The 23,500-nt window shown below is 49.3% G+C and overlaps 1 protein-coding gene across 3 annotated transcripts in view; it reads left to right on the top strand.

The window, feature by feature from the left end:
- Positions 1–23,500, top strand: part of LOC129834835 (sodium/potassium/calcium exchanger 1-like) — a 53,036-nt gene that overhangs the window by 23,792 nt on the left and 5,744 nt on the right. For all 3 annotated transcript variants that reach the window (XR_008756314.1, XM_055900147.1, XM_055900146.1), the window contains 3 exons: positions 7,333–7,386; positions 8,085–8,138; positions 22,930–23,021. Coding sequence is in view for 2 of the 3 variants with exons in the window: in XM_055900147.1 (XP_055756122.1) it covers positions 7,333–7,386; positions 8,085–8,138; positions 22,930–23,021 (200 nt within the window). In the remaining variant the exon portion in view is untranslated. The remainder of the gene's footprint in view (positions 1–7,332; positions 7,387–8,084; positions 8,139–22,929; positions 23,022–23,500) is intronic.

Raw genomic sequence — 23,500 nt, 5'->3', positions numbered from 1 at the left:
CAGCCTACCTTTATATGGTTCTCAATCAGAGGAAACGTCAAACACCTGTCCCTGATTGAGAACCATATAAGGCTAATTACACCTGACCTAAACATAGAAACACAAAACATAGAATGCCCACCCCAACTCACGCCCTGACCAACTAAACACATACAAAATTAACAGAAAACAGGTCAGGAACGTGACAGAACCCCCCCCTCAAGGTGCGAACTCCGGACGCACCACCAAAAGTCTAGGGGAGGGTCTGGGTGGGCATCTGTCCACGGTGGCGGCTCAGGCTCTGGGCGTGGTCCCCATCCCACCATAGTCAATCCCCGCTTTCGTATCCCCCTCTCAATGACCACCCTCCAAATAAACCCACTGGGATAAGGGGCATCACCGGGATAAGGGGCAGCACCGGGATAAGGGGCATCACCAGACTAAGGGGCAGCACCGGGATAAGGGGCATCACCAGACTAAGGGGCATCACAAAGATAAGGAGCAGCACCGGGATAAGGGGCAGCTCCGGACTGAGGGACGGCAGCTCCGGACTGAGGGACGGCAGCTCCGGACTGAGGGACGGCAGCTCCTGGCTGGCTGGCTCTGGCGGATCCTGGCTGGCTGGCTCTGGCGGATCCTGGCTGGCTGGCTCTGGCGGATCCTGGCTGGCTGGCTCTGGCGGATCCTGGCTGGATGACGGCTCTGGCGGATCCTGGCTGGATGACGGCTCTGGCGGATCCTGGCTGGATGACGGCTCTGGCGGATCCTGGCTGGATGACGGCTCTGGCGGATCCTGGCTGGATGACGGCTCTGGCTGGTCATGGCTGGATGACGGCTCTGGCTGGTCATGGCTGGATGACGGCTCTGGCTGGTCATGGCTGGATGACGGCTCTGGCGGATCCTGGCTGGATGACGGCTCTGGCTGGTCATGGCTGGATGACGGCTCTGGCTGGTCATGGCTCGCTGACGGCTCTGGCTGGTCATGGCTCGCTGACGGCTCTGACTGATCCTGTCTGGCGGAAGGCTCTGGCTGATCCTGTCTGGCGGAAGGCTCTGGATGATCCTGTCTGGCGGAAGGCTCTGGATGATCCTGTCTGGCGGAAGGCTCTGGCTGATCCTGTCTGGCGGAAGGCTCTGGCTGATCCTGTCTGGCGGAAGGCTCTGGATGATCCTGTCTGGCGGAAGGCTCTGGCTGATCCTGTCTGGCGGAAGGCTCTGGCTGATCCTGTCTGGCGGAAGGCTCTGGCGGCTCCTGTCTGGCGGAAGGCTCTGGCGGCTCCTGTCTGGCGGACGGCTCTGAAGGCTCATGGCAGACGGGCGGCTTTGCAGGCTCAGTACAGACGGGCGGCTTTGAAGGCTCAGTATAGACGGGCAGTTCATGCGCCGTTGGGCAGACGGGCAGTTCAGGCGCCGCTGGGCAGACGGGCAGTTCAGGCGCCGTTGGGCAGACGGGCAGTTCAGGCGCCGCTGGGCAGACGGGCAGTTCAGGCGCCGCTGGGCAGACGGCAGACTCTGGCCGGCTGAGACGCACTGTAGGCCTGGTGCGTGCTACCGGAACTGGAGGTACCGGGGTAAAGACACGCACCTTCAGGCTAGTGCGGGGAGCAGCAACAGGGCACACTGGACTCTCAAGGCGTACTATAGGCCTGGTGCGTGGTACCGGCACTGGTGGTACCGTGCTGAGGGCACGCACCTGAGGGCGAGTGCGGGGAGAATGATCAGTGCGTACAGGGCTCTGGAGACGCACAGGAGGCTTGATGCGTGGTGCCAGCACTGGTGGTACTGGGCTGGGAACACGTATCTCAGGGCTAGTGCGGGGAGCAGTAACAGGACGCACAGGACTCTGGAGACCCACAGGAGGCTTGGTGCGTGGTGTAGGCACTGTCTTAACCAGACGGCTAGCACGCACCTCAGGACTAGTATGGAGAGCTGTTCCCGGTGACATTAACTCACCAACACGTTCATTCGGACGGATGCCGTGCCTCATGCACCAAACCAGTACATCCCTCATATCTTTCTCCTCCAATTTCTCCATTAACTCCTTTACTGTCTCTGCGTTACTCACCTCCAAATCCGCCCTCACCGGCTCCTTATGTAAAGCAGGAGGAGTTGGCTAAAGTCTCCTGACTGACCCAACAACATTCCCCGAGAGCCCCCCCCCCCCCCCCCCAAGAAATTTTTGGGTTTGACTTGCGGGCTTCCAGCCTTGTTTCCGTGCTGCCTCCTCATATCGCCGTCTCTCAGCTTTCGCTGCCTCCAGCTCAGCTTTGGGGCGGCGATATTCTCCTGGTTGAGCCCAGGGTCCCTTTCCGTCCAATATTTCCTCCCAAGTCCACGAGTCCTGGTTTCTTTGCCGCTGTTGTTGGTTCCTCTCACGCTGCTTGATCCTTGTTTGGTGGGTGATTCTGTAACGGGTGTCCTCCTCCTCTTCGGAAGAAGAGGAGGAGTAGGGATTGGACCAAAGCGCAGCGTGGAATGTAGACATAATTAAGTTTATAAAGTAAAGACGAAAACCGAAAACACTTCAACAAACTACAAAATAACAAACGAATCGTAGACAGACCTGAACTATGTGAACTTACATTTAACACGAAGAACGCACGAACAGGTACAGACTACAACAAACTAACGAACAAACCGAAACAGTCCCGTATGGTGCAACATACACAGACGACAATCACCCACAAACAAACAGTGTGAACAGCCTACCTTTATATGGTTCTCAATCAGAGGAAACATCAAACACCTGTCCCTGATTGAGAACCATATAAGGCTAATTACACCTGACCTAAACATAGAAACACAAAACATAGAATGCCCACCCCAAATCACGCCCTGACCAACTAAACACATACAAAATTAACAGAAAACAGGTCAGGAACGTGACACCTATACTATGGTCCTATACTATGGTCCTAATCTATGGTCCAATACTATGGTCCTAATCTATGGTCCTAATCTATGGTCCTAATCTATGGTCCTATACTATGGTCCTAATCTATGGTCCTATACTATGGTCCTAATCTATGGTCCTATACTATGGTCCTAATCTATGGTCCTATACTATGGTCCTAATCTATGGTCCAATACTATGGTCCTAATCTATGGTCCTAATCTATGGTCCTAATCTATGGTCCTAATCTATGGTCCTATACTATGGTCCTAATCTATGGTCCTATACTATGGTCCTAATCTATGGTCCTAATCTATGGTCCTATACTATGGTCCTAATCTATGATCCTATACTATGGTCCTAATCTATGGTCCTATACTATGGTCCTAATCTATGGTCCAATACTATGGTCCTAATCTATGGTCCTATACTATGGTCCTAATCTATGGTCCTATACTATGGTCCTAATCTATGGTCCAATACTATGGTCCTATACTATGGTCCTAATCTATGGTCCTAATCTATGATCCTAATCTATGGTCCTATACTATGGTCCTATACTATGGTCCTAATCTATGGTCCTAATCTATGGTCCTAATCTATGGTCCTAATCTATGGTCCTATACTATGGTCCTAATCTATGGTCCTAATCTATGGTCCTAATCTATGATCCTATACTATGGTCCTAATCTATGGTCCTATACTATGGTCCTAATCTATGGTCCAATACTATGGTCCTATACTATGGTCCTATACTATGGTCCTAATCTAAGGTCCTAATCTATGGTCCTAATCTATGGTCCTAATCTATGGTCCTAATCTATGGTCCTATACTATGGTCCTAATCTATGGTCCAATACTATGGTCCTATACTATGGTCCTATACTATGGTCCTAATCTATGGTCCTAATCTATGGTCCTAATCTATGGTCCTAATCTATGGTCCTAATCTATGGTCCTATACTATGGTCCTAATCTATGGTCCTAATCTATGGTCCTAATCTATGGTCCTAATCTATGGTCCTATACTATGGTCCTAATCTATGGTCCTATACTATGGTCCTAATCTATGGTCCTAATCTATGGTCCTATACTATGGTCCTATACTATGGTCCTATACTATGGTCCTATACTATGGTCCTAATCTATGGTCCTAATCTATGGTCCTAAACTATTGTCCTTCCTGTACAGTACCAGGGCCAAGGAAGCTATGCCTCCTGGGAGGAGCTACTGAACCATGTATTATATCTATTCAAATAAAATAAAATTTTATTGGTCACATACACATGGTTAGCAGATGTTAATGCGAGTGTAGTGAAATGCTTGTGCTTCTAGTTCCGACAGTGCAGTAATATCCAACGAGTAATCTCTCAAATTCACAACAACTGCCTTATACACACAAATGTGAAGGGATGAATAAGAATATGTACATATAAATATATGGATGAGCGATGGCCATGCGGCATAGGCAAGATGCAGTAGATGGTATAGAGTACAGTATATACATATGAGATGAGTAATGTAGGATATGTAAACATTATTAAAGTGGCGTTATTTAAAGTGACTAGCGAAACCTTTAAGTCCATTTATTTAAGTGGCCAGAGATTTGAGGCAGTATGTTGGCAGCAGCCACTCTATGTTAGTGATGACTGTTTAACAGTCTGATGGCCTTGTCACTACTGCCACAGGGACCTTCTACATTCACTACTGTCACAGGGACCTTCTACATTCACTACTGCCACAGGGACCTTCTACATTCACTACTGCCACAGGGACCTTCTACATTCACTACTGCCACAGGGACCTTCTACATTCACTACTGTCACAGGGACCTTCTATAGTCACTACTGCCACAGAGACCTTCTATATTTACTACTGTCACAGGGACCTTCTACATTCACTACTGTCACAGGGACCTTCTACATTCACTACTGTCACAGGGACCTTCTACATTCACTACTGCCACAGGGACCTTCTACATTCACTACTGCCACAGGGACCTTCTACATTCACTACTGTCACAGGGACCTTCTACATTCACTACTGCCACAGGGACCTTCTACATTCACTACTGCCACAGGGACCTTCTACATTCACTACTGCCACAGGGATCTTCTACATTCACTACTGTCACAGGGACCTTCTATAGTCACTACTGCCACAGAGACCTTCTATATTTACTACTGTCACAGGGACCTTCTATATTCACTACAGCCACAGGGACCTTCTACATTCACTACTGTCACAGGGACCTTCTACATTCACTACTGTCACAGGGACCTTCTATAGTCACTACTGTCACAGGGACCTTCTACATTCACTACTGTCACAGGGACTTTCTACATTCACTACTGTCACAGGGACCTTCTATAGTCACTACTGCCACAGGGACCTTCTACATTCACTACTGTCACAGGGACTTTCTACATTCACTACTGTCACAGGGACCTTCTATAGTCACTACTGCCACAGGGACCTTCTACATTCACTACTGTCACAGGGACTTTCTACATTCACTACTGTCACAGGGACTTTCTACATTCACTACTGCCACAGGGACCTTCTATAGTCACTACTGCCACAGGGACCTTCTACATTCACTGCTGCCACGGGGACCTTCTATAGTCACTACTGTCACAGGGACATTCTATATTCACTACTGCCACAGGGACCTTCTACATTCACTACTGTCACAGGGACCTTCTATAGTCACTACTGCAACAGGGACATTCTATATTCACTACTGTCACAGGGACCTTCTACATTCACTACTGCCACAGGGACCTTCACTATACCCCCATAAAGGTCAACACGAGGAGTTCTATTGTTGAATCAGTTGTTTTAGTGCTCAGCTTCAACAGAAACAGACACCTGCTCACCCTGTTATTCTCTCAAAGGACAAAGGTTGAGGACCATTGATGACACCAGTCAAAATTGTTCCTTGCAGCTTCACAGCATCATCAGACTGTTAGCTTCACAGTAGCATCAGACTGTTAGCTTCACAGTAGCATCAGACTATTAGCTTCACAATAGCATCCGACTGTTAGCTTCACAGTAGCATCAGACTGTTAGCTTCACAGTAGCATCAGACTATTAGCTTCACAGTAGCATCAGACTGTTAGCTTCACAGTAGCATCAGACTATTAGCTTCACAGTAGCATCAGACTGTTAGCTTCACAGTAGCATCAGACTATTAGCTTCACAGTAGCATCAGACTGTTAGCTTCACAGCAGCATCAGACTGTTAGCTTCACAGCAGCATCAGACTGTTAGCTTCACAGTAGCATCAGACTGTTAGCTTCACAGCAACATCAGACTGTTAGCTTCACAGCAGCATCAGACTGTTAGCTTCACAGTAGCATCAGACTGTTAGCTTCACAGTAGCATCAGACTGTTAGCTTCACCTTCAGGATCAGACTGTTAGCTTCACAGCAGCATCAGACTGTTAGCTTCACAGCAGCATCAGACTGTTAGCTTCACAGCAGCATCAGACTGTTAGCTTCACCTTCAGGATCAGACTGTTAGCTTCACAGCAGCATCAGACTGTTAGCTTCACCTTCAGGATCAGACTGTTAGCTTCACAGCAGCATCAGATTGTTAGCTTCACAGTAGCATCAGACTGTTAGCTTCACAGTAGCATCAGACTGTTAGCTTCACAGTAGCATCAGACTGTTAGCTTCACCTTCAGGATCAGACTGTTAGCTTCACATTAGCATCAGATTGTTAGCTTCACAGTAGCATTAGACTGTTAGCTTCACAGTAGCATCAGACTGTTAGCTTCACAGCAGCATCAGACTGTTAGCTTCACAGCAGCATCAGACTGTTAGCTTCACAGCAACATCAGACTGTTAGCTTCACAGCAGCATCAGACTGTTAGCTTCACAGTAGCATCAGACCGTTAGCTTCACAGCAGCATCAGACTTGTTATCTCAGTGACACACACCGTCCAGTACAGCAAGAGACCTAGAGATAGTGCTATTGAGATAATGAGATTGGTCGGCCAGAGGCTGGCTCTTATCCAGCTTTTATTAGCCTGTATTGAAAGCTGATTAAGGATCAGAGTGCTGTGAGGAGGCTGCATGGGGACAGGCCTGGCTGCCAGGTGGCCTGAGGACTCGGTGAAGGTCACTCCAGTAGAGGACAGTCACATCCCTGTAATCCAGGAACACAGGTGGACTTGACCTCTGCTCTTCACTTATCACACAACACGAGTCTCTAGTGTAAGGTAGCACCAAAGTGTTGAGAGGCTTTTGAATCAGGTCCCCCCCCCCCCCTCCCCCGCAGGACCAGGTTTGGAGAGCGCTGCTCTAATGGCTCCTCCACACCAGAGCTCTGGATGTCAGGGGACTTGGGGGGAACTGGTAAACACAGAGGCTGATTGAATGTCTCTCCCACAGAGATCCTATTAAATGAGTTCTAATATGTCATTCTATGGTGTCTTCCATCGTCCCCTTATTTCAGAGACAGGCTTTAGCAGAGATGTTAGAGGCCCTGGTCAGAGGAGAGTTAGACAAGGTAAGAGGGATGTCAACATGTCACCTCCTCCTCATGTTGTCACTCCGTATTGTCACTTCATGCCAGCCCTTCTGAAGGGTTTCCATTGTTAGTACATAGGACATCAGTCTACTATCTGTCATCTTCTGTCTACTATCTGTCCCTCCAACTTCCATTGTCCTACCGAGAGTTACTGAGAATCTCTTCATCTTCTGTCTACTATCTGTCACTCCAACCTCCATTGTCCTACCGAAAGTTACTGAGAATCTCTTCATCTTCAGTCTACTATCTGTCACTCCAACCTCCATTGTCCTACAGAGAGTTACTGAGAATCTCTTCATCTTCTGTCTACTATCTATCACTCCAACTTCCATTGTCCTACCGAGAGTTACTGAGAATCTCTTCATCTTCTGTCTACTATCTATCACTCCAAAACAGAGGTTTTCATCTCAACTGTATCTCACTCTTCCCTAGAAGAGGATACTAGTATTCATGCCTGCTCAGCTCATTGTCAGTCAATATTATGAGGAAGTGACTGTGTTTTGTGTGTGTGGTACAGTAACTTCGGTTGTGTTTTGTTTGTGTGGTACAGTAACTTCGGGTTTTGTCTATGACTCTGCTCATATTTCGTCATACATTACTCTACACGAGGCAGTGGGTGGATATGTTTTGTCTCTGTGGTAACTGGTCGTTTTACCTGACGTATCTCTGCCAATTAGAAACAACAGCCTTTAATGGGGAGGTCAGGACTGAGGTGTCGGTGCAGGGGAAAGGTAAGGCCAACGGTATCCATATATTTAGTGCTTGATTTGGTTAGCTTCTGTGAATGTTCTCGTAACGTTCTGTTTACACGTTGCGTTTGGTGGATGTTGTCGTTTTTTGTTCTGTGAATGTTCTCGTAACGTTCTGTTTACACGTTGCGTTTGGTGGATGTTGTCGTTTTTTGTTCTGTGAATGTTCTCGTAACGTTCTGTTTACATGTTGCGTTCTGTGGATGTTGTCGTTTTTTGTTCTGTGAATGTTCTCGTAACGTTCTGTTTACACGTTGTGTTCGGTGGATGTTGCCGTTATGTTTTGTATGTTCTCGTTACGTTCGTTATGGGTTCTCTTTGCATTTTAGTGTGGTGTCTTGGTGTTGGTGTTGTCTGTGAGGCTTTGTGTTAGAGCTGTACTGTTGTCTGCAGGCTACACAGCAGTGATGTGTGTCTAACTGTTATACAGTGGGGAGAACAAGTATTTGATACACTGCCGATTTTACTAACTTTTTTAATTACTTAAAAATCATACAATGTGATTTTCTGGATTTTTGTTTTAGATTCAGTCTCTCTCAGTTGAAGTGTACCTATGATAAAAATTACAGACCTCTACTTGCTTTGTAAGTAGGAAAACCTGCAAAATTGGCAGTGTATCAAATACTTGTTCTCCCCACTGTACATGAATGTTTCTGTGCTACTCTACATGAAGTTACGTGTCTCACAACTATCCTTGTAGCTTGTAAAAGTATTTTTTATCGCGTTTCCACTATTTCTTTGTCATTGTAGCTCTTTGAGGCATGCAAACATGACCTGTTGTTGATGAGAAACGGTCACAGACATTTTAAACAGCTCAAAGTCAGCTGTACGTGGTGTTCCTCAATGTCTCATACTGAGGAACAGAGTTCACCCAGCAGCCAGAGGGAAGGTAGACGGAAGGACACACTGCAGACCTATAGATGAGATCCAGGCCTATAGGTGAGATCCAGGCCTATAGGTGACATCCAGACCTATAGGTGACATCCAGGCCTATAGATGAGATCCAGGCCTATAGGTGAGATCCAGGCCTATAGGTGACATCCAGACCTATAGATGAGATCCAGACCTATAGATGAGATCCAGGCCTATAGATGAGATCCAGGCCTATAGGTGACATCCAGACCTATAGGTGAGATCCAGGCCTATAGGTGACATCCAGGCCTATAGGTGACATCCAGGCCTATAGGTGACATCCAGACCTATAGGTGACATCCAGGCCTATAGGTGACATCCAGACCTATAGGTGAGATCCAGACATATATCTCCGGTGACTGAGTCGGTGTGTATATTGACGTTATCTCCGGTGACTGAGTCGGTGTGTATATTGACGTTATCTCCGGTGACTGAGTCGGTGTGTATATTGACGTTATCTCCGGGGACTGAGTCGGTGTATATATTGACGTTATCTCCGGTGACTGAGTCGGTGTGTATATTGACGTTATCTCCGGTGACTGAGTCGGTGTGTATATTGACGTTATCTCCGGTGACTGAGTCGGTGTGTATATTGACGTTATCTCCGGGGACTGAGTCGGTGTATATATTGACGTTATCTCCGGTGACTGAGTCGGTGTGTATATTGACGTTATCTCCGGTGACTCCGGTGTATATATTGATGTTATCTCCGGTGACTGAGTCGGTGTATATATTGACGTTATCTCCGGGGACTGAGTCGGTGTATATATTGACGTTATCTCCGGTGACTGAGTCGGTGTGTATATTGACGTTATCTCCGGTGACTCCGGTGTATATATTGATGTTATCTCCGGTGACTGAGTCGGTGTATATATTGACGTTATCTCCGGTGACTGAGTCGGTGTATATATTGATGTTATCTCCGGTGACTGAGTCGGTGTATATATTGACGTTATCTCCGGTGACTGAGTCGGTGTATATATTGATGTTATCTCCGGTGACTGAGTCGGTTTATATATTGACGTTATCTCCGGGGACTGAGTCGGTGTGTATATTGACGTTATCTCCGGTGACTGAGTCGGTGTGTATATTGACGTTATCTCCGGTGACTGAGTCGGTGTGTATATTGACATTATCTCCGGTGACTGAGTCGGTGTATATATTGATGTTATCTCCGGTGACTGAGTCGGTGTATATATTGACGTTATCTCCGGTGACTGAGTCGGTGTGTATATTGACGTTATCTCCGGTGACTGAGTCGGTGTGTATATTGACGTTATCTCCGGTGACTGAGTCGGTGTATATATTGACGTTATCTCCGGTGACTGAGTCGGTGTGTATATTGACGTTATCTCCGGTGACTGAGTCGGTGTGTATATTGACGTTATCTCCGGTGACTGAGTCGGTGTGTATATTGACGTTATCTCCGGTGACTGAGTCGGTTTATATATTGACGTTATCTCCGGTGACTGAGTCTGTGTGTATATTGACGTTATCTCCAGAGACGACCCAGAACATTTTCCAGCCCACATGATCAAACCAGTCTTGGAGTGTGAATTCTGACTGGTCGGACCAACGCTGTACAGACCTGGCCAACAGGAACTTCCCTCTTGAGTTTTTGTTTGTAGGCGGGGAGAAGCAAGATGGAGTCATGGTCGGATTTGCCGAAAGGAGGACGGGAAAGGGCCTTATACCCGTGTCGAAAAGACGTGTAGCAGTGGTCAAGAGTAGAATTTCCGCGAGTTAGACAGTCGAAGTGTTGGGAATAATTTGGGAGCACGGCTCTCAAATGACTTTTGTTAAAGTCCCCTGCAACAATGAACACTGCCTCCGGGAATGCAGTCTCCAGTTTGTTCACGGTCCAATGAAGATCTTGGAGCTCCTGCTTGGTGTCAGATTGGGGCTGGATGCACACAGCCATGGCGATTATCGCTGAGAACACTTTCAGAAGGTGAAAAAGGGGCGTCATTTGATGACCAAGTATTCCTGGTAAGATGGGGCCGACAGAGGGCGTCTCGCCTTGCGCTCTGACAAAACATTGCACATTTTTCTTGTGTGTTTTCCAAACATTTTCTTAATCAGTTTGTTTTGTGTGTTACAACATACACCTGAGTATAACTATTAGAATACGAATCGTTGGGTACTCACTGTCCACCCGACCTCCCGAGGTCTCTGAGACAGCGAAACAATGGATTAGTTTTATCAGCGTGGTGCCATGCTGCTTGGGATTCCTACAGGAGAGTAGGAAGCGAAGACGCTGACGGAGAGGCAGACGTGGCAGCGTTTTACTGAGATTAAGACGCCGGCCGACCCATCCTCCATTACCGAGCATTCTACTCGCCAGTGTTCAATCATTAATGAACAAACTTGGCGAACTCAGGGCGAGGATCTCCTTCCAGAGGGACATCAGATCCTGTAACACACTCTGTTTTTCTGAGACTTTCCTCCGACATCCAGACGGATTATATACAACCGGCGGGTTGTACTGTTTTCTGAGTGGATAGGAAGCAGAATCTGTCTGGCTAAGAACAAAGGTGGTAGGCTCTGCTTTATGACCCAACAACACACGGTGCGACGGAGGAAACGTACAGGAACTTGCGAGCTTCCCCCCGACATGGAAAACTTTGTCATCAAATGTTTCCCTGTTTACAGGGTGGTATCCTGCTGGCTATTATTATTATTATTATATTGTAGGCCGATGTCATATGCCAAAAACTGTGTAACTAAAGATTAACGAACCATGAATCAAAAGGACGATGACCCCTTCCTCTGACACACACACGCGCAGGGCCCCATCTGCATGTCAATCTCAGTGTTTAATTGGGTCGGTGTTAAAGCCGCGCAGGGCCCCATCTGCATGTCAATCTCAGTGTTTGATTGGGTCGGTGTTAAAGCCGCGCAGGGCCCCATCTGCATGTTAATCTCAGTGTTGATTGGGTCGGTTTTAAGGCCGCTCCAGTCTGTGGTTGTCATAACCCGGAGAGACTGAAGGACCACTGAAGGACCTCATTAGACCACACACACACACACACACACACTGAGAGGCCTAATGATTACAGGGTACAAACCCAAATCAACCCCACCCCTACCCCTGCTCCCAACTAGCACAACTCAATCCAGAGATGGTGGACCGATCACTAAAACAGTGAAAAATGCAAACGTTAACAGCACACGTGTCTGTATCAATGTACCACCTTTCCAGTTACTACAGACTAACAACACACCACACTAAGAGTCACACCAAAACACCACACTAAGAGTCACACAAACACACCACACTAAGAGTCACACCAATACACCACACTAAGAGTCACACCAACACACCACACTAGGAGTCACACCAACACACCCCACTAGGAGTCACACCAACACACCACACTAAGAGTCACACAAACACACCACACTAAGAGTCACACCAACACATCACAGTAGGAGTCACACCAACACACCCCACTAGGAGTCACACCAACACACCACACTAAGAGTCACACCAACACACCACACTAAGAGTCACACCAACACACCACACTAAGAGTCACACCAACACACCACACTAAGAGTCACACCAACACACCACACTAAGAGTCACACCAACACACCCCACTAGGAGTCACACCAACACACCACACTAAGAGTCACACCAACACACCACACTAAGAGTCACACCAACACACCACACTAAGAGTCACACCAACACACCACACTAAGAGTCACACCAACACACCACACTAAGAGTCACACCAACACACCACACTAAGAGTCACACCAACACACCACACTAAGAGTCACACCAACACACCACACTAAGAGTCACACCAACACATCACAGTAGGAGTCACATCAACGCACCACACTAAGAGTCACACCAACACATCACACTAAGAGTCACACCAACACACCACACTAAGAGTCACACCAACACATCACAGTAGGAGTCACATCAACACACCACACTAAGAGTCACATCAACACACCACACTAAGAGTAACAACAAACACACCACACTAGGAGTCGCATCAACACACCCCACTAGGAGTCACATCAACACACCACACTAGGAGTCGCATCAACACACCACACTAAGAGTCACATCAACACCCTGCACTAGGAGTCACATCCCACTAGGAGTCACATCAACACACCCCACTAGGAGTCACATCAACACACCACACTAGGAGTCACATCCCACTAGGAGTCACATCACACTAGGAGTCACACCAACAGTGACACCAACACACCACAGTAGGAGTGACACCAACACACCACAGTAGGAGTCACATCAACACACCACAGTAGGAGTCACATCAACACAACCCACTAGGAGTCACATCACACTAGGAGTCACACCAACCGTGACACCAACACACCACACTAGGAGTCACATCAACACACCCCACTAGGAGTCACAACTCACTAGGAGTCACATCAACACACCAGACTAGCAGTCACATCCCACTAGGAGTCACATCAACACACCCCACTAGGAGTCACATCAACACACCACACTAGGAGTCACATCCCACTAGGAGTCACATCAACACACCCCACTAGGAGTCACATCCCACTAGGAGTCACATCAACACACCCCACTAGGAGTCACACCAACACACCACACTAGGAGTCACAACTCACTAGGAGTCACATCATAACACCACACTAGGAGTCACATCCCACTAGGAGTCACATCAACACACCCCACTAGGAGTCACATCAACACACCCCACTAGGAGTCACATCAACACACCACACTAGGAGTCACATCCCACTAGGAGTCACATCAACACACCCCACTAGGAGTCACATCAACACACCACACTAGGAGTCACACCAACACACCCCACTAGGAGTCACACCAACACACCACACTAGGAGTCACATCCCACTAGGAGTCACACCAACACACCCCACTAGGAGTCACACCAACACACCCCACTAGGAGTCACACCAACACACCCCACTAGGAGTCACACCAACACACCCCACTAGGAGTCACACCCCACTAGGAGTCACACCCCACTAGGAGTCACACCAACACACCCCACTAGGAGTCACACCCCACTAGGAGTCACACCCCACTAGGAGTCACACCAACACACCACACTAAGAGTCACACCAACACATCACAGTAGGAGTCACATCAACACACCACACTAAGAGTCACATCAACACACCACACTAAGAGTAACAACAAACACACCACACTAGGAGTCGCATCAACACACCCCACTAGGAGTCACATCAACACACCCCACTAGGAGTCACATCAACACACCACACTAGGAGTCGCATCAACACACCACACTAAGAGTCACATCAACACCCTGCTCTAGGAGTCACATCCCACTAGGAGTCACATCAACACACCCCACTAGGAGTCACATCAACACACCACACTAGGAGTCACATCCCACTAGGAGTCACATCACACTAGGAGTCACACCAACAGTGACACCAACACACCACAGTAGGAGTGACACCAACACACCACAGTAGGAGTCACATCAACACACCACAGTAGGAGTCACATCAACACAACCCACTAGGAGTCACATCACACTAGGAGTCACACCAACCGTGACACCAACACACCACACTAGGAGTCACATCAACACACCCCACTAGGAGTCACAACTCACTAGGAGTCACATCAACACACCACACTAGCAGTCACATCCCACTAGGAGTCACATCAACACACCCCACTAGGAGTCACATCCCACTAGGAGTCACATCAACACACCCCACTAGGAGTCACACCAACACACCACACTAGGAGTCACAACTCACTAGGAGTCACATCAACACACCACACTAGGAGTCACATCCCACTAGGAGTCACATCAACACACCCCACTAGGAGTCACATCAACACCCCCCACTAGGAGTCACATCAACACACCCCACTAGGAGTCACATCAACACACCACACTAGGAGTCACATCCCACTAGGAGTCACATCAACACACCCCACTAGGAGTCACATCAACACACCACACTAGGAGTCACACGAACACACCCCACTAGGAGTCACACCAACACACCACACTAGGAGTCACATCCCACTAGGAGTCACACCAACACACCCCACTAGGAGTCACACCAACACACCCCACTAGGAGTCACACCAACACACCCCACTAGGAGTCACACCAACACACCCCACTAGGAGTCACACCCCACTAGGAGTCACACCAACACACCCCACTAGGAGTCACACCCCACTAGGAGTCACACCCCACTAGGAGTCACACCAACACACCCCACTAGGAGTCACACCCCACTAGGAGTCACACCCCACTAGGAGTCACACCCCACTAGGAGTCACACCAACACACCACACTAAGAGTCACACCAACACACCCTATTAGGAGTCACAACACACCCCACTAGGAGTCACATCAACACACCACACTAGGAGACACACCAACACACCCCACTAGGAGTCACATCAACACACCCCACTAGGAGTCACATCAACACACCACACTAAGAGTCACACCCCACTAAGAGTCACACCAACACACCACACTAAGAGTCACACCAACACACCCCACTAGGAGTCACAACACACCCCACTAAGAGTCACACCAACACACCACACTAAGAGTCACACCAACACACCCCACTAGGAGTCACATCAACACACCACACTAGGAGACACACCAACACACCACACTAAGAGTCACACCCCACTAAGAGTCACACCAACACACCCCACTAAGAGTCACACCAACACACCCCACTAGGAGTCACATCAACACACCCCACTAGGAGTCACATCAACACACCACACTAAGAGTCACACCCCACTAAGATTCACACCAACGCACCACACTAAGAGTCACATCAACACACCCCACTAGGAGTCACACCAACACACCCCACTAGGAGTCACACCCCACTAGGAGTCACACCCCACTAGGAGTCACACCCCACTAGGAGTCACACCAACACACCCCACTAGGAGTCACACCCCACTAGGAGTCACACCCCACTAGGAGTCACACCCCACTAGGAGTCACACCCCACTAGGAGTCACACCAACACACCCCACTAGGAGTCACACCCCACTAGGAGTCACACCCCACTAGGAGTCACACCCCACTAGGAGTCACACAAACACACCCCACTAGGAGTCACACCAACACACCCCACTAGGAGTCACACCAACACACCCCACTAGGAGTCACACCAACACACCCCACTAGGAGTCGCATCAACACACCACACTAAGAGTAACAACAAACACACCACACTAGGAGTCGCATCAACACACCCCACTAGGAGTCACATCAACACACCCCACTAGGAGTCACATCAACACACCACACTAGGAGTCGCATCAACACACCACACTAAGAGTCACATCAACACCCTGCTCTAGGAGTCACATCCCACTAGGAGTCACATCAACACACCCCACTAGGAGTCACATCAACACACCACACTAGGAGTCACATCCCACTAGGAGTCACATCACACTAGGAGTCACACCAACAGTGACACCAACACACCACAGTAGGAGTGACACCAACACACCACAGTAGGAGTCACATCAACACACCACAGTAGGAGTCACATCAACACAACCCACTAGGAGTCACATCACACTAGGAGTCACACCAACCGTGACACCAACACACCACACTAGGAGTCACATCAACACACCCCACTAGGAGTCACAACTCACTAGGAGTCACATCAACACACCACACTAGCAGTCACATCCCACTAGGAGTCACATCAACACACCCCACTAGGAGTCACATCCCACTAGGAGTCACATCAACACACCCCACTAGGAGTCACACCAACACACCACACTAGGAGTCACAACTCACTAGGAGTCACATCAACACACCACACTAGGAGTCACATCCCACTAGGAGTCACATCAACACACCCCACTAGGAGTCACATCAACACCCCCCACTAGGAGTCACATCAACACACCCCACTAGGAGTCACATCAACACACCACACTAGGAGTCACATCCCACTAGGAGTCACATCAACACACCCCACTAGGAGTCACATCAACACACCACACTAGGAGTCACACGAACACACCCCACTAGGAGTCACACCAACACACCACACTAGGAGTCACATCCCACTAGGAGTCACACCAACACACCCCACTAGGAGTCACACCAACACACCCCACTAGGAGTCACACCAACACACCCCACTAGGAGTCACACCAACACACCCCACTAGGAGTCACACCCCACTAGGAGTCACACCAACACACCCCACTAGGAGTCACACCCCACTAGGAGTCACACCCCACTAGGAGTCACACCAACACACCCCACTAGGAGTCACACCCCACTAGGAGTCACACCCCACTAGGAGTCACACCCCACTAGGAGTCACACCAACACACCACACTAAGAGTCACACCAACACACCCTATTAGGAGTCACAACACACCCCACTAGGAGTCACATCAACACACCACACTAGGAGACACACCAACACACCCCACTAGGAGTCACATCAACACACCCCACTAGGAGTCACATCAACACACCACACTAAGAGTCACACCCCACTAAGAGTCACACCAACACACCACACTAAGAGTCACACCAACACACCCCACTAGGAGTCACAACACACCCCACTAAGAGTCACACCAACACACCACACTAAGAGTCACACCAACACACCCCACTAGGAGTCACATCAACACACCACACTAGGAGACACACCAACACACCACACTAAGAGTCACACCCCACTAAGAGTCACACCAACACACCCCACTAAGAGTCACACCAACACACCCCACTAGGAGTCACATCAACACACCCCACTAGGAGTCACATCAACACACCACACTAAGAGTCACACCCCACTAAGAGTCACACCAACGCACCACACTAAGGGTCACATCAACACACCCCACTAGGAGTCACACCAACACACCCCACTAGGAGTCACACCCCACTAGGAGTCACACCCCACTAGGAGTCACACCCCACTAGGAGTCACACCAACACACCCCACTAGGAGTCACACCCCACTAGGAGTCACACCCCACTAGGAGTCACACCCCACTAGGAGTCACACCCCACTAGGAGTCACACCAACACACCCCACTAGGAGTCACACCCCACTAGGAGTCACACCCCACTAGGAGTCACACCACACTAGGAGTCACACAAACACACCCCACTAGGAGTCACACCAACACACCCCACTAGGAGTCACACCAACACACCCCACTAGGAGTCACACCAACACACCCCACTAGGAGTCACACCAACACACCCAACTAGGAGTCACACCAACACACCCCACTAGGAGTCACACCAACACACCCCACTAGGAGTCACACCAACACACCCCATTAGGAGTCACACCAACACACCCCACTAGGAGTCACACAAACACACCCCACCAGGAGTCACACCAACACACCCCACTAGGAGTCACACCAACACACCCCACTAGGAGTCACACCAACACACCCCACTAGGAGTCACACCAACACACCCCACTAGGAGTCACACATACACACCCCACTAGGAGTCAAACCAACACACCCCACTAGGAGTCACACCAACACACCCCAGTAGGAGTCACACCAACACACCCCACTAGGAGTCACACAAACACACCCCATTAGGAGTCACACCAACACACCCCACTAGGAGTCACACAAACACACCCCACTAGGAGTCACACCAACACACCCCACTAGGAGTCACACCAACACACCCCACTAGGAGTCACACCCCACTAGGAGTCACACCCCACTAGGAGTCACACCAACACACCCCACTAGGAGTCACACCAACACACCCCACTAGGAGTCACACCAACACACCCCACTAGGAGTCACACCAACACACCCCACTAGGAGTCACACCCCACTAGGAGTCACACCCCACTAGGAGTCACACCAACACACCCCACTAGGAGTCACACCCCACTAGGAGTCACACCCCACTAGGAGTCACACCAACACACCCCACTAGGAGTCACACCCCACTAGGAGTCACACCCCACTAGGAGTCACACCCCACTAGGAGTCACACCAACACACCACACTAAGAGTCACACCAACACACCCTACTAGGAGTCACAACACACCCCACTAGGAGTCACATCAACACACCACACTAGGAGACACACTAACACACCCCACTAGGAGTCACATCAACACACCCCACTAGGAGTCACATCAACACACCACACTAAGAGTCACACCCCACTAAGAGTCACACCAACACACCACACTAAGAGTCACACCAACACACCCTACTAGGAGTCACAATACACCCCACTAGGAGTCACATCAACACACCACACTAGGAGACACACCAACACACCCCACTAGGAGTCACATCAACACACCACACTAGGAGACACACCAACACACCACACTAAGAGTCACACCCCACTAAGAGTCACACCAACACACCCCACTAAGAGTCACACCAACACACCCCACTAGGAGTCACATCAACACACCACACTAAGAGTCACACCCCACTAAGAGTCACACCAACGCACCACACTAAGAGTCACATCAACACACTCCACTAGGAGTCACACCAACACACCCCACTAGGAGTCACACCCCACTAGGAGTCACACCCCACTAGGAGTCACACCCCACTAGGAGTCACACCAACACACCCCACTAGGAGTCACACCCCACTAGGAGTCACACCCCACTAGGAGTCACACCCCACTAGGAGTCACACCAACACACCCCACTAGGAGTCACACCCCACTAGGAGTCACACCCCACTAGGAGTCACACCCCACTAGGAGTCAAACCACACTAGGAGTCACACCACACTAGGAGTCACACCAACACACCCCACTAGGAGTCACAGCAACACACCCCACTAGGAGTCACACCAACACACCCCACTAGGAGTCACACCAACACACCCCACTAGGAGTCACACCAACACACCCCACTAGGAGTCACACCAACACACCCCACTAGGAGTCACACCAACACACCCCACTAGGAGTCACACCAACACACCCCATTAGGAGTCACACCAACACACCCCACTAGGAGTCACACAAACACACCCCACTAGGAGTCACACCAACACACCCCACTAGGAGTCACACCAACACACCCCACTAGGAGTCACACCAACACACCCCACTAGGAGTCACACCCCACTAGGAGTCACACCAACACACCCCACTAGGAGTCACACCAACACACCCCACTAGGAGTCACACCAACACACCCCACTAGGAGTCACACCAACACACCCCACTAGGAGTCACACCCCACTAGGAGTCACACCCCACTAGGAGTCACACCAACACACCCCACTAGGAGTCACACCCCACTAGGAGTCACACCCCACTAGGAGTCACACCAACACACCCCACTAGGAGTCACACCCCACTAGGAGTCACATTCCACTAGGAGTCACACCAACACACCACACTGAGTCACACCAACACACCCTACTAGGAGTCACAACACACCCCACTAGGAGTCACATCAACACACCACACTAGGAGACACACCAACACACCCCACTAGGAGTCACATCAACACACCACACTAAGAGTCACACCCCACTAAGAGTCACACCAACACACCACACTAAGAGTCACACCAACACACCCTACTAGGAGTCACAACACACCCCACTAAGAGTCACATCAACACACCACACTAAGAGTCACACCAACACACCCCACTAGGAGTCACATCAACACACCACACTAGGAGACACACCAACACACCACACTAAGAGTCACACCCCACTAAGAGTCACACCAACACACCCCACTAAGAGTCACACCAACACACCCCACTAGGAGTCACATCAACACACCCCACTAGGAGTCACATCAACACACCACACTAAGAGTCACACCCCACTAAGAGTCACACCAACGCACCACACTAAGAGTCACACCAACACACCCCACTAGGAGTCACACCAACACACCCCACTAGGAGTCACACCCCACTAGGAGTCACACCCCACTAGGAGTCACACCAACACACCCCACTAGGAGTCACACCCCACTAGGAGTCACACCCCACTAGGAGTCACACCCCACTAGGAGTCACACCCCACTAGGAGTCACACCAACACACCCCACTAGGAGTCACACCCCACTAGGAGTCACACCCCACTAGGAGTCACACCCCACTAGGAGTCACACCACACTAGGAGTCACACCACACTAGGAGTCACACCAACACACCCCACTAGGAGTCACACCAACACACCCCACTAGGAGTCACACCAACATCCCCAGCTTCCAATTGGCTCCTTCATCCCCCCTCCTCTCCCCTGGAACTATTCCCCAGGCCGTTGCTGTATATGAGAATGTGTTTCTCAGTCAACTTCCTGGTAAAATAAATAATATATATATAATACATTGAACATATGTACCAATGACTCACTACTGTAGTGGCTCTGGATCAGAGAGTCTGCTAAATGACTCACTACTGTAGTGGATCTGGATAAGAGAGTCTGTTAAATGACTCACTACTGTAGTGTCTCTGGATAAGAGAGTCTGCTAAATGACTCACTACTGTAGTGGATCTAGATAAGAGAGTCTGTTAAATGACTCACTACTGTAGTGGCTCTGGATCAGAGAGTCTGCTAAATGACTCACTACTGTAGTGGCTCTGGATCAGAGAGTCTGCTAAATGACTCACTACTGTACGTGGCTCTGGATAAGAGAGTCTGCTAAATGACTCACTACTGTACGTGGCTCTGGATCAGAGAGTCTGCTAAATGACTCACTACTGTAGTGGCTCTGGATAAGAGAGTCTGTTAAATGACTCACTACTGTAAGTGGCTCTGGATAAGAGTCTGCTAAATGACTCACTACTGTAGTGGATCTAGATAAGAGAGTCTGTTAAATGACTCACTACTGTAAGTGGCTCTGGATAAGAGAGTCTGCTAAATGACTCACTACTGTAGTGGCTCTGGATAAGAGAGTCTGTTAAATGACTCACTACTGTAAGTGGCTCTGGATCAGAGAGTCTGCTAAATGACTCACTACTGTAGTGGATCTGGATAAGAGAGTCTGTTAAACGACTCACTACTGTAGTGTCTCTGGATAAGAGAGTCTGCTAAATGACTCACTACTGTAGTGGATCTAGATAAGAGAGTCTGTTAAATGACTCACTACTGTAATTGGCTCTGGATCAGAGATTCTGCTAAATGACTCACTACTGTAGTGGCTCTGGATCAGAGAATCTGCTAAATGACTCACTACTGTAAGTGGCTCTGGATAAGAGAGTCTGCTAAATGACTCACTACTGTAAGTGGCTCTGGATCAGAGAGTCTGCTAAATGACTCACTACTGTAGTGGCTCTGGATAAGAGAGTCTGTTAAATGACTCACTACTGTAAGTGGCTCTGGATAAGAGTCTGCTAAATGACTCACTACTGTAGTGGATCTAGATAAGAGAGTCTGTTAAATGACTCACTACTGTAAGTGGCTCTGGATAAGAGAGTCTGCTAAATGACTCACTACTGTAGTGGCTCTGGATAAGAGAGTCTGTTAAATGACTCACTACTGTAGTGGCTCTGGATCAGAGAGTCTGCTAAATGACTCACTACTGCAGTGGATCTAGATAAGAGAGTCTGTTAAATGACTCACTACTGTAGTGGCTCTGGATCAGAGAGTCTGCTAAATGACTCACTAATGTAGTGGCTCTGGATAAGAGAGTCTGTTAAATGACTCACTACTGTAAGTCTCTCTGGATAAGAGAGTCTGTTAAATGACTCACTACTGTAAGTGGCTCTGGATCAGAGAGTCTGCTAGATGACTAACATGTAAAGGTAAACATCTGACATGTTGCTTATTGGTTGTGTCTTGTGTCTGTCTTTTTTCAGCTGGACCTGAGAAGACTGAGCAGGCCGAACCCTCGACCTCCCAGACCACACCTAAAGAAGAGGAGAAACCAGGCCCGTCAGAGACTCAGACGGTAGAGAGAGGAGAGAGAGGAGAGAGGAGAGAGGGGAGAGGGGAGAGGGGAGAGGGGAGAGAGAGAGAGGGGAGAGGGGAGAGAGAGAGAGGGGAGGGGAGAGAGGAGAGAGGGGAGAGAGAGGAGAGAGAGGAGAGAGGGGAGAGAGAGGGGAGAGGGGAGAGAGGAGAGAGAGAGAGGAGAGGGGAGAGGGGAGAGAGGAGAGAGAGAGGAAAGAGGGGAGAGAGGAGAAACCAGACCCGTAAGAGCCTCAGACAGTAGAGAGAGGAGAGAGGAGAGAGAGAGGAAAGAGGGGAGAGAGGAGAAACCAGACCCGTCAGAGAATCAGACGGTAGAGAGAGGAGAGAGAGGAGAGAGAGGAGAGGAGAGAGAGGAGAGAGGAGAAACCAGACCCGTAAGAGCCTCAGACGGTAGAGAGAGGAGACCGAGAGGAGAGGAGAGCGAGGAGACCGAGAGGAGAGGAGAGAGAGTGGAGGGTG

The sequence above is a fragment of the Salvelinus fontinalis genome, chromosome 35 (assembly GCF_029448725.1).
Source record: "Salvelinus fontinalis isolate EN_2023a chromosome 35, ASM2944872v1, whole genome shotgun sequence".
Classification (NCBI taxonomy): Eukaryota; Metazoa; Chordata; class Actinopteri; order Salmoniformes; family Salmonidae; genus Salvelinus; species Salvelinus fontinalis.
Note: the sequence above shows the minus strand (reverse complement) of the source record. Positions and strands in the feature narration are given on the sequence as shown.